Source organism: Alosa sapidissima, chromosome 14 (assembly GCF_018492685.1).
Source record: "Alosa sapidissima isolate fAloSap1 chromosome 14, fAloSap1.pri, whole genome shotgun sequence".
Lineage (NCBI taxonomy): Eukaryota > Metazoa > Chordata > Actinopteri > Clupeiformes > Clupeidae > Alosa > Alosa sapidissima.
In genome coordinates this window covers 4,261,932-4,278,031 of record NC_055970.1, presented here as the reverse complement: position 1 = coordinate 4,278,031, position 16,100 = coordinate 4,261,932, and the positions used below count along the sequence as shown (strand labels likewise).

The window sequence follows — 16,100 nt, the reverse complement described above, 5'->3', positions numbered from 1 at the left end:
TGAGAATACATGTATTATATTTAATGCTGAATAGGGCTAAATTAAGCACACTGAAACACTGTTGCTTAAAAAGACTAAAGACTAAAAATATTTTTGCATGTGAAAGTGTTACTTCAGTTCTTGAACAGTTTGTCAAAACATGTATCACTCTTTCACTATAACATTAAACAGAAAAATATATAAAACAAAGTATCATTATAGTATCATCAAGTATAACATTCTATTTACATATCATATAAAAAGGTAGTAATGTACCAAAAAAAATTCTTCTTCAAAAAAAAGTCTTGTTCATACCTTGTTCACTCGTACACAGGAAACTCCAACGTACCAGAGGCCATTCCAACTCCCATTTTCTGGAGGTCTGCGGACCACATCTCATGTATTCTCATATCTACATTCATTGATCTGTGGATATTACTTGCCTTACTACCAGATACAGTCTTGAAATACAAACATTCCCAATACCATTTCTAATTCTCAGTATAGCTGACATAAAATGTTTTTTATTCTCGGATGTCAAACGGCAAACGGATAAGACAACCTAAAATCCCTTCAGCTCCTTCTAGCCTTTCTCTCTGTCTACCATAAGTACCACCAGACATTCTTTTTATCTGTTGGCTTCCACTAGGCAAGACCATGATATGAAGCCGCGTTTGGGCCGACTGTCTTTATATGCACCAAAAAAGAATTGAACTATAGAAATGAAGAGAACAAGGTAGCACTGTGTGTATTGTGTGTGTATTGTGTCTGACCTGACAGCACTGTCTGTTACCATACAAGCGCGAGCGCCACTTTTTAAAATTCCGGGAAAGGACAGAAGGTAATGAAGAAGAGGCCCATGGGTGTGTCTGCTCTTAAGTGTGTGTATGTTTAGTCTCAAACATTATTCTATGCGCGGTGCATGTCAGTGCTGAAAATTCTAGGTTGGACATGGTGGGTAGGGGCACATTAACGTGGGTCGTACATGTTTGCTAGTTTTTTGAAGCGTGGGCCCCAGTCGTTGAGGTAGTCATAATCCTGGTCTCCGTCCGAGCTGGCCGAGGCCAGGGTGCTCAGGCTGCCCGCCAGAGAGCCGTCCCCCTCGTAGTCGTAGATGAGCGCCGTGTCGTAGGGGGGCACGTTGGGGTCATTGTCAGCAGCCTCCAGACCCTGTGAGGTAAGAGCGAGAAAATGCTATGAGTATTCATACCAGGAAAACGTATGTTTTTTGTGGAGGACATATGCTTTTCAGATTCACTACCAATGATCAGTCATCCTTAATTGACCACAGAAATCATGTAAAAGTGAAGAATTGTACGGAAAGTGGAACAGATGACAATACGTTCATTACTAGGTTATATTCATTTATCAAATCATAATCATGGAACAAAGATATTAGCAACAGTAGGCTGTGTTAATTAGAGAAATACTGTCCCATCTCTTATGAAGTCTTATAAAGAGCTTGTATTCTTTGACTGCCATTCGTCTCAGAAAACATGACAACCCAAATCCAAAATAATTCAAAGAGCTGAAGCACATAGGCTATCCATTACTCAAATAGTGACAGACTAAGCAGTAAGCCCATCAGAGCCACGTGGCAGAATAGGAGATCACATACATCATTGATGAAGTCTTCGATGTCGGTGGGATCAGCAGGGGGTCTGCGCGGGTAAGTAGGCGAGGGGAGGTTGTGTGGAGCGTCTTTCCTGAGTGGCTGTCTGCCTCTTGGGAAGCCGGAGACCGGGGGAGCGAAGGGCGATGGGGAAGGGACGATATCACTGGGATTCCGCAGCAGGTCAATGTTGAACACATTCTTCAAAAGAGGAGGATGGCCAAGCCGTTAAGGAAAGACTAAAGTATTTCTGCTATAGTTGTGGTGCTTGTACAGACATAAATTGCATATTTGATATTTTATAAAAAGCTTATTTTTCTGAGACGGAAGTTATTGGATCTCAAATCGGATCATGCAATCCAGGCATTAGTGATGATGTGTTCAGTAGATGTGACTTCAGTTGGACGTGGTCTCACCTCATCCTCCTCTCCTCCGCCCTGCTCATCGTAGTTGAAGACATTGTCACGGATGTCGTCATCCGACACTCCGATCAGCAGCCCGCCTCCTTTCTTCATATGGTGTCTCTTGCAGGCTCCCACAGCCACCGTGAGCAACAGCAACACTGGAAAAAGCAAAAGGTCATCTCAACATAGTATATTTGTATGAGGTCTAAAAAAAATGTTGAGCCCCTGATTTCAAGCATTCAAACTAAAGCAAATAATTTGAGCATTTGAAGAAATGATCCAGTTGGCCCTCAGATTCCAGACACCTCACTGATGATGTCATTAATCAAACATCTGTTACCACCCATCACTCTGTCTACTCACAGAATAAGAGAGCGAGACAACTCATGATGACAATCAGGGCGATGAAACTGAGGCCCACTCGGTTGGCAAAGATGGCGTCAAAGATGGCCTTGCATTCCCCATCTGCGTCACATGGGCATACGGTGACATTGATCTGGTTGACGGAGGTGAGTTGGGGTGCGCCCGAGTCGGACACGGTCACATAGACGGAGAATTCCCCGGATTCAACGTCTACCAGATGCTCCAGGATTGCATGGGTCTCTGAACAGAGGAAATATTCACTTTTTCAGACAGTAATAAAAAGTTACCTGTACACCAGAATACTGAGTTTCGGTAATGGTGGTCTTAACAACAAAACATGAGGGCTGGAAAGGGCCCATGCTTTCACTGCAACAAATCCTACCGTTGATATTCATTACAGTCCAGTTGGCTTCAGAGAGCATGGTGAACGTGAAAGGCGCAGAGTGTGGTGGCATGTCCTCATCAGTGGCTGTCAGCAGGACACCTTTAGTTTGTCTGTTGCTGCACATGGTGGCACTCAGTGGGAAGAGCTGAGGGCTGTGGTCATTCGTCTCAATGAGGGAAATCTCCAGAGTGCCTGTGGTCGAGATCCCATCGGTATCTACAAAGAGGACAGAAGACCGTAAGGACCGCCAGTCTCCTCTGTTCGGTGGCTTTAGAGACGTCAGCAGGCCACGACTGACAACTAAGGGAAGGACGCAATCATTAGGTCTTACGGCATGACTCACCAGCATCAGATACTTTAATCCTGGCACGGTAAATGTTGTCCTTGACGTGTCGCGAGCGGATGTTGAAGGCTTGTCTAGCCGTGACTACTCCAGTGTCATGGTTAATGGCAAGCCACCTCTCTGGGTCATGGCTGATCTCGAACCTAAGGGGTGATAAAGTCAGACAGCGCAACACATAAGACACGTAAACAAAGGTGAGTGCACGTGTCAGCATAGTCTCTTGGTTTTGTTGGTTATTTGACTTTATGACCGATGGTTTGGCTGGCTTACCTGAGTCTGGTAGTGTCGGGGTCGTGGGCGATGTTTTGGGCAATAACTGTTCCAGGCACAATTGACTCAGGAACTTTTACAGGGATTGGGTCTACATAGAAGCGGGGCGCTTCGTTCTCATTCAAAACCACAACGGTGACTGTAGCTGTGGTGATGGGGGAATCGAGGGACATGCCCTCCAGTGGCACCAAGTTGGACACAGTTAGGACCAACTCATGCTCAGGACTGGACTCAAAGTCCAGTGGCTACAGGGAAAACAGGGGCAAACCGTGAGACTTCCATGGAAACCAAAGGTTGACATCAACAAACAATTGATGTTTAAAGGAGAATTCCGGTGTGATATTGACCTAAAGTGTATTGAAACATGATACCGAGTGTGAACGTATGTCTCATAGCCCATCTCGGCTTGTCCCCTGCACTCCAAAATCTGCAGCAACTGGAATCCATGCATTTCCACTGAATTATTTTTGGAATCTTATCCCTTATCATACCTGTTCATTCTTACTCGTTGCTCGACTTATCGTGACTAAATTCAAGATGGCTGCAAACGCTAAACTTCGTGAAGATACTGTCTGTATAAATCGTCTTGTAAGTAAACTACCAGTGCTTTTTCAAAGTCTCAATGTCTCGTTTTAAATGTCAGGGCCCTCGGAAGTCTACCAATGAAGCGTGGAGATACATTGAGCCTTGTAAATGGGTGTAAAACAGTGATTTATTTGCATGGCTAGCCCGATGCCGAAGCACCACTATTGAAAAAGCTGTTGGTAGCATCGGCTAACTAGCGCCAGATTTTGGAGTGCAGGGGACAAGCCGAGATAGGCTATGAGACATACGTTCACACTCGGTATCATGTTTCAATACACTTTAGGTCAATATCACACCGGAATTCTCCTTTAAAAAAGAACAATTGTTGTGAATGTTTCACAGCAGCAACAGTGTGTTGTCTAAACTCGTGATCACACCAACACTGTTTCAGACACACACAGACTGACCTACACAGAAATTACTTGAAGGACTGTTTAGTGTGATATGTACAATCTTCTGTCAACAAATACATATGTAAGCTACTACATTTTCTTTGCTTTCTTACATAAGTTCCCCATAATTATGAAGACAGTCAGGCTGCAGTTACATTCTCCTTACACAATTTCTATGGAGGAGGCTGCATGTGCAGCAACTCTACCAGAAGATGGCAGAAGAACACAGCCAAACAACTGATTCACCATTCTTGTGATTCACTAGTGCTACACTAAACTACTGCAAAACTTCTCCTATATTGTGCAGTCTATGTGACAAAACAGTCTCACCTTTATGACTGACAAAATGCCTTGGTTGGTGACAGGATCTGTTATGATGGAAAAGTGTGAGTTGGGATCCCCCTCTGAAATGTGATACTGAACTTCCCAGTTCTTTCCACCCTGCTCATCACCATCAGTGGCATTGACCTTTCCTATTGCTTCAGTCAGGGCATTCTCCACAGCATAGAACTTGTACTATAGGCACAATCGAAAAATGTATACATATTAGTAATTAAACTAGAAAAATGTTTTAATTTCTGTTTTATTACAGTACACTAAAGAAAAGCTATTTTTATAGCTAGAGTAATAACTTGCAGTAATAGCATGCATTGCTTTTTTTAAATCAATATTTGTTTAATACTTTACACTATAATGTGAACTAAAAAGGATCTCCACTATTGCTCTCTAAAACAAGCGAAGGGCTCTCGGACCTCATCTTTGCAGCGGAACAACACGGAACAAAACTTTATCCCTGTTTTTGGGGGTTCACCTTGTCAGGGAGGAACTTTGGACCATGGTTGTTGATGTCAGTGATGTTGATGATGGCGTGGCCAGTGCTGGTCAGACCCATCCCTGACATGTCAGCCACCTGAAGAGTCAGGCTGATGGCCTGGATTTCCTGTGGCAGAATGAGAGAACCAGTCAATATTTTTTTCAGACTGAACAGCAGGTTTTAGATTGGCTAAAGTCTTTTCTCACATACAGATCATCCAGGTAATGTCAAGAAAGTTTGGTGCATGTGAGAAAACAGTTAAAGAAAACTGAGACAGTCTGCTGATGGCACCGAGCACTACTAAACCACTCTCAAGACCAGTAATGCTTGGTTGTGCCTGTGCCATGACCACTGATTGAGGCTGTGTAACACCTACCTCTCTGTCTATGCCCTCGAGAGTGTAAATTTCCCCCGTTGTTTCTCGGATGCCAAACATGTTCTTCTCTGCTTTGTTAGGAGGAAAGCTCTCTTGTTTGATGATGGAGTAACTCAAGATGGCATTGTCTGTCATGGGGTCATCTTTATCTTCAGCTATTACACGCATCACCGAGGTACCTAGTGAAAGCACAGACAAGACTGTTATTTTGTGCTTCATCGTAATATATTGCCATGTTGGACTTTCAAAACTCAGAGGGGCCTGTGCTCTGGGAATATATGTATGGAGCCCTTAGGGACATGTAAACTTTCTTGTGCATATAATACATCTATATATATATATTGTGTGACACACTTGTACAGACATATTGTGTGACACACTTGTACAGACATTTTGGATTTTGTTTATTCATGAAATTACATCCTACCTGGTAGAGCAAACTCACGAATACTGCCCTCGAACTGAGGCTTGGTGAAGTTTGGCCTGTTGTCATTTTGATCCAGCACATAGATTTCAATAGTGGTTGGACTCTCTAGCCTTTCCCCACTCGGCGACAAGGCAAAGGCTTTCAGCTGCAGACACATGACACCAACAAATGTTGAAGACAACATTGCTCCAGCGTCCAGCTTTGGTTTTCTCAGGCACACTTTCAAGAAAGGTCAGACACATCTCATCACCTTCCCCACTAAAGTGTTACTTCCTGAGGGAATCGCTGATGAGGATCACCAGTGTGAGGTGCTTTGCATTTACCGTGAAACTGCTGTATTTTTCTCTGTCCAGGGGCATCTTGGTGTTGATCCATCCTGTTTTCTCATCTATTTCGAAAAGGTCCTTGGGCTCCTGGTTGACCCCTGGCCCTTCCAGCCTGTAGATCACCTGACCCGTGGAAACCTTGTCTGATTTGATCTGTTGTGGGAGAGACAGCATGGTAATCAGAAGCCCATTGGTGTTGTGAGACCAGAGTACGCATTGCACTCTGGTATGTTTTCAGCTCTTAACTGCTGTCCTGGGAACAGTCTCCACACTGTCTTATATGTGACCTTAAGCAAATAAAAGACAAGATAAACTGACAGCAGACATTTTTTTGGTGTGAGGTGTTTTGACACTCAACACACACACACACACACACACACACACAGATCATCCACACAAGTGTTCACCTATTTCAGGATTTTGTTGCAACTGGGTATTGTGATTAGCTAGTCGAGTAACATCTGCTCTGAAAACACTGTACTAATACACATGTTTTTGCAGCTAGTGCGCTACACAATACATTTTTCCCCCCCTAATGAAGTCAACATAAATAAAACATAACAATCCAAATTCCAAAAAGTCATAACCTCTATTGATATATGACAGTGGATTTACATATGTGTCTCTGGTTATCACATTGTCTCTGAGCCTGGACCTGTGATTCGCCAGGCCTGGCATGAGATGTTGCTCCGTCTCACCTGTACGAGTGGCTCTGGGACCTGCTTGCCGTTCTCCAGCACACGGATGGGTGGGATGATCCAGTCCCGCTTCATCCTGGCCAGCCCCCCTCTGGCCTGTCGCCACGGATACAGGACGGCTGGTTCCAGCCCATGCTGTTGCGTCTGGGAGCTTGGCCAGACCTGCGTCACACAGAGGAAGAGGAGAGTGTTTCAGCTTCCTGCTCAGACCGTGCTCAGCAGCTGGGCCGTCTAGGTAAGATCTCAAAGTGACTCATTCAGACTTTACAGCCAACACTAAGTGGCATCAAATGTTTTTAAACACTCTTTACTAATGTTTGCTGCCTGATCATTACCTGCCTGTCTATCAGGTTACTGAACTTTTTTTGGTCAACTGGTGTTGTTTTTAAAGTGCTTTATAAATAAAGACTTGACTTGACCTCCTTCCCTCTTGAAGTGCACAGATGATATTCACATTATTCACAATGATATACACATTTTTTTACTCTTTAGAAGATAGTACAGACCTATGACTTTGTGCTAAATGAAAAGCACATTTTCAGAGCACACAGAAATGGAATCCACTCAACCTAGTGAATACCTAATAGACCCTTGCTTCTTCAGCATTGTACTGTTAGATATGCTTATGTACAGCAATTGGACATTGTAATATAATACCTACTGTACAAGAAAAAACATATATAATACATATGGGGGGCAAACAGCAAATTTAAGATGGATTCAACCTCAAGAAGGAATTTTGCCCTACACTCGCCAATCTCAGCACTTTGGCTCAGCACTCAGCAAAACACAATTCTAAATACTTTCAAATGGAATTTTGTTGTTGGTGGCTAATATTAGCACTGAACATGAGTGCTGCCGGGGTTAGAGAGACAAGCAGCGCCTCTCCTACCCACAGTCCTAAAGCAGCGCCTCTCCTAACCACAGTCCTAAAGCAGCGCCTCTCCTAACCACAGTCCTAAAGCAGCGCCTCTCCTAACCACAGTCCTAAAGCAGCGCCTCTCCTACCCACAGTCCTAAAGCAGCGCCTCTCCTACCCACAGTCCTAAAGCAGCGCCTCTCCTAACCACAGTCCTAAAGCAGCGCCTCTCCTACCCACAGTCCTAAAGCAGCGCCTCTCCTAACCACAGTCCTAAAGCAGCGCCTCTCCTAACCACAGTCCTAAAGCAGCGCCTCTCCTAACCACAGTCCTAAAGCAACAGTGATCTTTTGCCCTGTTGGTAACCGGGAATCTACTAAGGTGGTATGCACCCTGGAAGAAGAGAGAAGGATTCAGGTTTCACACAGACACACACACACACACACACTCACACACACAGAGCAGCTGTCCAGTCCTCCGTTTCCCACCCATACCCAGGCTCAGTGTAACAGAGTCTCCTTTATGTCCCACACTGCACCTGACTGCAGGGTCAGAGGTTACGAAACAAATCCACTACTGCGTCAAAATCAGATACACCCTCACACGTGCAGGCCGCGAGACAGAGTGTGTCGTCCTCACATGTCTGGAAAAGAAATCTCGACACTCAGCTCCCTGACTTCCCCGAGGGCGCTAAGGAGAATGAACTGCCTCATGTCACTGAGACATGAAAAGATATTCATAAGATACATGTCTGACTCTCTGGAAAAGAAATGAACAGAACTTTTGAAAACAATCTTTCAGGTTACCCCTTTATTCCAAAGCATGTTTTTTTTCTGCCTACTTCTGTCTATAGCTGTAGATCATTGAAAAACAACTGATTAGTATGTCTGTTAGACTGGACGACAGGGCATTACATCTTTCGTCCCCTCGGGAGCTGCGGAGGCCGGTTGGCATGTTGGCATGGTGGCACGCCTCTATTCAGCTGCTGGAGAATGGCAGCCACCCCTGGCATGTATAGGCTGAGTTAAGGCAAACTAATCTTAGAGAGGATGACGTTCCAGATGCCTACTTCATACACAGACCAAACACACAGAGAGGCACATCATAGGATAGCATACACAGAGAGGCACATCATAGGATAGGCCAGAGAATCTCTGCAGCAGAGCAGCAAACAAAGCAGCCCTCGGGGCCACATAAGGGTGTACCACTATGTGCGTATTACATTGAAAGTGTGATCATGATCATGAAAAAAATATTGAATATAATATAATATAATATAATATAATACACAATTTGGGTTTAGATGTAAGCTAAAAGTGGAGTAAATGCTATAAACACTGTAAAATAACAGTTGTAAGCTACTCACGTAGAGCATGAGCATACGAAATAGAGTGGCTGTGTTCAAGTATGGTGACAAACAGACAGACCCAAACTTGGAAGTGGAAAATAGTCTGTAATGCAGTTCAGTCAGCACATAGGTGTAGCTTGGTGACTGTCTGTCTGCTCAAGTCATTAGAAGTCTATGGGTGGCCCTCTCCATTATCAATTAGCAGCCACCACACACAGACACACAGGCCTAGGGATGAGTGGCACACACTTCTCCTTCAGGTTTGGTGCATCCGTATCTTAATATTAATTAGGGGGACTATTCTCCCCCTGTATCCAAAGCAGTGTATCCACATCACAAACTTGTGCACATCTTAAACATTTCATTATTTGTTTTATATTGCCCTCATGATTATTAGCTTAATCATGAGGGCAATATGCAATGACCAATATGTGTTTCACCCCTATTGAGCCTAGAGCAGACAAAAGGAACAGCAGAAAGAATGTGAGGCCTACACTTGTGTCAGCTTTGTATGCACATGTATGCATTGTAAAGTATGTTCACAATGACAACAATTAGCCTCTGCGTGAGAGATGAGTAGAGAGAGAGAGAGAGAGAAAGAGAGAAAGAGAGAGAGAGAGGGGGGTGTCGGCAGGTAGAGGCAGTCATAAAACACTGCTCTTAGGCTTGTTGTACAGTGATGAAATGACTAGAACAGAGCTTGGATCAACACTCCAGTTAGCTGGAGGTCCGTGCCAAAACACATATCTCCCTAATTCAATGACAATGCTTTATTGCTACAAAAATTGCACTCTGAACCTCAGCTGATTGGTTTATTTATATTTATGCGCAGCCGTGGTAACAGACTATAGGACGAGGTCATATGTAAACGTCTTGTTGAGCTGATTTCAGGGTCCCGTCATCACCCTCCTATCAAAGTCCAGCGAGTCTAGGGGTCATGGGACTCAAGCTCAACTGGTCTCAGACATGTCTGTGTGTAATTGGCTGTCTAGGCCTGTCTTCAGAAGTCCTCTGGGCAGCTTAGTGAAGCAGAGGTATTACTAAGAGAGAGGGTATAAACATGGCTGTTTCCATAAGGAAGTGCTAATCTCACAGCGAGCTGGAAATACGCCTGCATGCGTTTGACCCACATGCACATTCTCTGTCGTGCCAGCTAGCCAGCACCGTTGGCCATCTTTCTGTCTCTCTCACACACACTCTATCTGTGTGTGGGTGTGTGAGAGTGAGAAGAAACATCTGCCAGTATACTAGTGTCTAAGACTGTCTTGACATGACACTTTATCTTGTCAATGAAAGCCTATATAGTGGAGGGAAAATCATGGCAGGCAACTCTAGCTTCCACCTTTACAAGTATGTTGCAAAACTGGGGACTGATTCATCGGGTCACTTAATGTCAAATGTAACACAAGCTTCACTTAAACTTCTTATCCGAAAATAATTAATATACAAATTAATATAAAAATAACCTAAATATGAACAACCCCATCACTATGAACCCGTAAGTGTTTATACAGTAACATGCATTTTGATGGTGTACACATTGAATGTGGATGAAATAATTTGGAATTGGGCAAAATAATACTCTCATTATCATTTAATCTGACATTCTCTATACCAAATGCATGATACTGAAGAAAGGGTATAAGAGGAGATGTAATCCACAAAGGATAATGTGTTTTCGCAGGAAAGGGTAATATTTTATATTTATATGTTATACTTGTTTAATAGAACAGTTACTTTTGTAAATAATTGTAAATTTAAGATGGAATGAAATGCTTGACTGAAATCATACGGCAGTTTGTCCTATACAAGCATTAAGGGGCAGATTGCCATTCTTTAACACACCACCATGACCCTAAACAATATGCTTTTCCACAATTTCCAGCTTGGGAAAATTCAATATGAATGTGGGGGGCTTTGGGAATGATCTGGAACATTCTAGTTTCATGATCCCTAATGCCAGTCATTCACCCTCCTTCCCGCCTGCCTACCCTACTTTTACCAGAGAAGCACATTCCAGTCAAGCCTCGCATAGGACAGGGCCAGCTGCTCCAGACCAGGGGGGGCTGTGTGTGGCAGCAGTGTGGATGGGGGAACTAATGCCACCTAATATGTTCATTTTAGTGTTCAGAGGACAGAAGGGGAATATGCACAAATTATTGTGATTCAGTTACAGCCATTGCTAACTGCGAGCTACAAGTATTTTGTACTATTTATCTTTTTATTTGCTTATTTACTTATTCATTTATTTTGTTTGTTTGTTTGTAGGAGCAACTTGGGGTTAAGTGCCTTGCTCAGGGTCACAGCAGTGGCAACCACAAATTAAAACCGACGACTTTCTTGTTTCCGCTTGGAAGCCCAGTTTCCTACCCTAAATAATAGTGCTGCTCCCATAAGCAGTCAGTCAGGGGTAACCTTGAAGGGTCGGTTGCCAAATTCATTTCCCTTTTGGAAGGGCAGGAGGGCATTGGTAGGAAGTCGAGCATTCGACTGTAGGACAGTGTGGACATTTGCCAGTGTAATGTGACACACTCAGGCCAAGCCATACTGAGTATGTGGAGCTGGGGCTCCCAGGGAGAGATGCTGAGGAGTGCGGCTGAGGCCCTGGCAGACGGGGGGGTGAGTGAAGGGGTTCGCCACACAGGTGTTCAAGACCTCTAACCAGCTCTGTCACCATTTCTCTGGAGGCCATAGTCAGCAGTGCATTACTCTCTCTCTGTCTGTCATTCTCTCTCTCTCTGTGTCTGTCTCTTCTTTCTCCCAACATTCTAGTTTGCCAGGCTCTTCCTATTTTGGGGGGCTGTACTGTCAGAGCTTCGCGGGAGCAGATGTCTGTGCTTTAATGACTGCCCACTGTGCCTAATGGAGAGATGAGTGCTAGGACTCCCAGTGTTTCACCCAGGAGAAAATAGCAACCATCCTCATGGTGTGGCACTTTATTGAGTTCCATGGGAAGATGCTATAATCCTATATATACCCCCTTTTCCCCACACCCACACCCAACACTCCACGCCCTGCTCTGATTTCAACTGATAAATCTGTAAGATCCATTTTATATTAACTCTCTGTCACCGGAAAATAATGTTCCCCAGACCACCAGTTGTCATTTAATTTGCCTTTTTCTTTGTTATTCTATGCTTCTGTTAAAGGTGGATCTCTCCTTATTCTCTTGTCAGTACTGTCAATTTAAATCAATAAAGACTAAAATGTTACGGAATGTGTATGCTATCCATCAATCAATAAAGATAAAAAAAAATAAAAAGCTATTTTAGGAACATAAATGGCTGTTAATTAATGTATTGAATGGGGTAAGGGAAGATGGTGTTGGGTAAATAACAATAAATGTGTATATATGTATACATATGTAAATAAATTAATAAATAAATGTGTAAATATGATATACAAGGAATTCTGATAAGAATGAGTCAGTTACTTTCTTATGTTTGCCATTTTAATTACCTCAAAGGATGAGTGACTTAGATTCTCCAAAATGAATCAATTTAGGTAACAAGTTCACAAAACCCTCAAGTAATATAATGTCATGCCTAAACAGAAGATATATCAGTGCCATCAAACTAAATAAATAAATGTTTAAAGTTTTTGGCCAAAACAATCAGCAATTCAGCCAACATTACCACTTAAAGGATAACTCCTGTATAAGAAAAACATGGTATATTTTTTGGATGATAATGAGTGTAAACTTTTATCAGGGACCAAAACAATAGTCATTTACAACTAAATAGTAAACATCAGCCTTTAGGCAGGCAGCTCCACTACTCAGCTGATCTGCATGTTTTGACAGATCAAACCTGTCTAAATAAGAATATGTTTGAAGTATTAAATCACTGTAGTTTAATTGTTGTGGCAGATTGATTGTGACTAGTGAATTAATCTCACGCCAGTGAGCTGAGCGTTGGAAACCAGGCTTGTCTTTTTAAATCAGGGTAAATAAAACAAATACAAAGAGGAGGAAGTGCCATAGAGACCCTCTGTCTTGTGTGGCTAAGCCAGTATCCAACAGCTGGCCTGACCTGACTGATTGTTTCCAGAGAGTGTGAGCTCAGCAGTGGGCGTTTTATGGGCAGATTTGTCCTCGATTTCACGGTCTGCATGCCGCTGGACGCCCCTTTTCCGCTGCTGGGATAAGGCAGCGGGACAAATGGCATCGGGCTTCACATCTGCGAACAGCTGCTCCTGCACAGTAACCGCTCACTCTGGGGGCCGACTGGACAGAACTCCCCTGTTTCCAAGACGCTGTTGTGGTTTTTTCCCCTTCGCAGTCAGAGGATATTCCCACGGAAGAGCGGATCTTCTCTTGGGGTTGAGGATTTGAGGGAAATCCCAGGATGCTTTGCACGGCACCGCTCTCCTCTGAGAATGTGTCGTGCAACACCTCTGGCATTTTGAAAGGGGGGAATTTTAGCGGCCCCTGAGGTGCCTTGCATGGCTGGAATATTTGCGTTGATATCCATAACAAGGGCCATAAAGATGCCCGGAAGATCAAAAGAACCTGCTCAATGGGCTAGTCTGGCTCAGTGTTTGGGATGGAGGGTGAGGGGATGAAATGAAATTAAGTGAGATGACACCTAAATCTGTTGAGTCATTGGGATTAGGTGCTGACAGTGTGTGTGGCATAGGAGGAGACACACATGTCTCAGGAGTGTGTAGGCCGCAGGAATGCCCAAATGTATTTTGGTCAGATGACACGATGGCCTGCGCATTCCACCATTACATGTCACTCTCAACTCAGCAAAATGACACCACAGTGAGGACAAGCTGAAACTATCAAAAAAGCTCTGATTCGTTTGGCATTGGTCACACGTTCTGCTAACACCTACACAAAGATTCCCATGACTAACATAAGTTTCATATAACTACCGTAACTAAGCATTAACCAACTAACAGCAGGAGTTAATATTTACTTCTTGTTTGCTACAACAATTTACTATATGTATAATATAATATAACTAACTTAGCAATACTAAAGTTATCAAATGATTTAATACATTGAATAATGTTCGTTTAGAGTAAGTACATTTCAGCTTTTAGCTTTGTGAATACTGAAAGCAATTCCTTGTCCATGACAAGTAATTTCCTGTGTATTAGTAATAGTAATAGTAATAGTAATTAGCAATAGTAATTTCCTGTGTATTAGCCGCAATGTGTATAAACTGCAGGACAGTGTTTTATGCAAGTTAAAAAAAAACAAAAGAGTGTCTTACAAAAAATCTTTGTTGAATCTCTTTCTCCACATTTCCATAAATAGTAATGCCTTGGTAAAGTAAAGTAAACTTCTCACAGGTAAAAGTCCCAGTCATTTGCCCTCAAGGCTGGCCCTGCTGTGGTGGTTCTCAGAAGTAGGCCCACATCTTGAACACAGCTAAGGACCTCTGTCAACCCAGGACCTTGGTCTTTCATCTGCACATCTGCACTCTGTCTCCAGCATAAACACTACGGGGAACTGACAGAGATTTACTTCCATATTTGTGTATTTCACAGTGAGTTTTCATCCGTCACCTTTGGGTCTCTCACTAAGGCTGGTGACAGCCATGCTAGTTCTCGTAGCTTGCAGGGTTGTAACATGACCCCCCAAACATCTGCAGACTTTCATGTTAATAAAAAAAAGGCTTTTAGGATGTCATTGTACAATTTATCCCTATTTGACTCTTCATTTGTATCGCCCACTGTTATGAGGCTTTAGTGAGTATGACTGATGGGCTCGGTGAGTTAACGGAGCTCTGTATATCTTAAATAATTAGCCGATATTAAACAAGAAATGAGAGTGACTTTGGGCAAACGACTTCCACAGATGGAAAGCCTCAGGTCAGACTGTAACCAAGCCTTCACCTCTGCACTGGGAGATGAAAGCTTAGAGAAACCTCATGCCCCACTCAGAGAGCTGACAGCAGACAGGCTCCACACTTGTGAGAACTGAATTCCCAAATGTCAAAGCAGAGGTCTGAAAACAAGCTGAGGTAACGATCTACGTTCGGTTTGAGGTTAACCAGAGAAGGTAAAGAACAAACTTCAAAATCAAACAGCTCTCAGGAATCACAACAGCTCTGTAAAAACTACGAAAAAGATAAAGTTCCTACTGAGAAGGGTCTGAGCCGTAGCTTGCATAGTGAATCAATGGAGACTCCTGCTTACCTGACACAGAGTGAAAAGGAATAAGAACCGTCCCGCCAGTCGCCTGAGCTCCATCGTCTGCTCTGACCGGTGCGTGCGTGCGTGCGTGCGTGCGTGCGTGTCCTTCAGGGCTCCCAGCGCTGTGCCACCGGTAGTGGTGTAGTGAGGACTGCTGCTGCAGGAGAGCTGAGCCGTCCAAAAGGGGGGAGAGAACGTCCACAGAGCCTCCTGATGAGACGGTGCACCAAAGCCAAATGTCTCAAACCCCGAGCCCTTCCGTGTCTCTCTCCCCTGGCTCTCTCAGGGTGTGTGTGTGTGTGTGTGTGTGTGTGTGTGTGTGTGTGTGTGTGTGTGTGTGTGTGTGTGCCGGGGCAATTGAGTGACAGCACATGTGCAGCAGGGTTGCATGGGAGGGTTGAAATCTAAACCCCCTTACCGTCTCCTCTAACCCCCCCCCCCCCCCCCCCACCACCACCCTACCATCCACCCACCCAGTCTAAGTCTGAGCGCAACCCAGTTCTTGGTTAGGCGGAGTTGATGGTGTTAGTTTCACTGGTCACTTTAAGAAAGCCAGTGAGAACAAGAGAGATGATGGGGTAACGAGTGAGGGAGCAAAAAGTGTGAGAGAGAGAGAGAGAGAGAGAGAGAGACAGAGAGAGAGAGGGAGAGAGAGAGAGAGGGAGAGCAGCTGGCCACAGTGCTGAGAAAGCCCCTGGTGAAGGTCAGCTCTGGGCAGCAGCAGTGCCGTCCTGTCTGTCAGACTCACTGCCCCAGCCATTACCCCCCCACC

At 44.0% G+C, this 16,100-nt stretch overlaps 1 protein-coding gene across 1 annotated transcript; it reads right to left on the bottom strand.

Moving 5' to 3' along the window:
- Nucleotides 1-37: 37 nt before the first annotated feature.
- On the bottom strand, nucleotides 38-15,669 carry cdh15 (cadherin 15, type 1, M-cadherin (myotubule)). The gene is made up of 14 exons (XM_042061863.1): nucleotides 15,332-15,669; nucleotides 6,975-7,136; nucleotides 6,274-6,429; nucleotides 5,951-6,095; nucleotides 5,524-5,702; nucleotides 5,145-5,273; nucleotides 4,664-4,849; nucleotides 3,357-3,601; nucleotides 3,087-3,229; nucleotides 2,741-2,959; nucleotides 2,359-2,598; nucleotides 2,008-2,153; nucleotides 1,598-1,792; nucleotides 38-1,149 (listed from the first exon to the last, which is right to left on the bottom strand). Exons 1-14 carry the CDS (start codon nucleotides 15,383-15,385, stop codon nucleotides 949-951), a joined length of 2,400 nt encoding a protein of 799 aa, XP_041917797.1. The 5' UTR covers nucleotides 15,386-15,669; the 3' UTR covers nucleotides 38-948.
- Nucleotides 15,670-16,100: the final 431 nt, after the last annotated feature.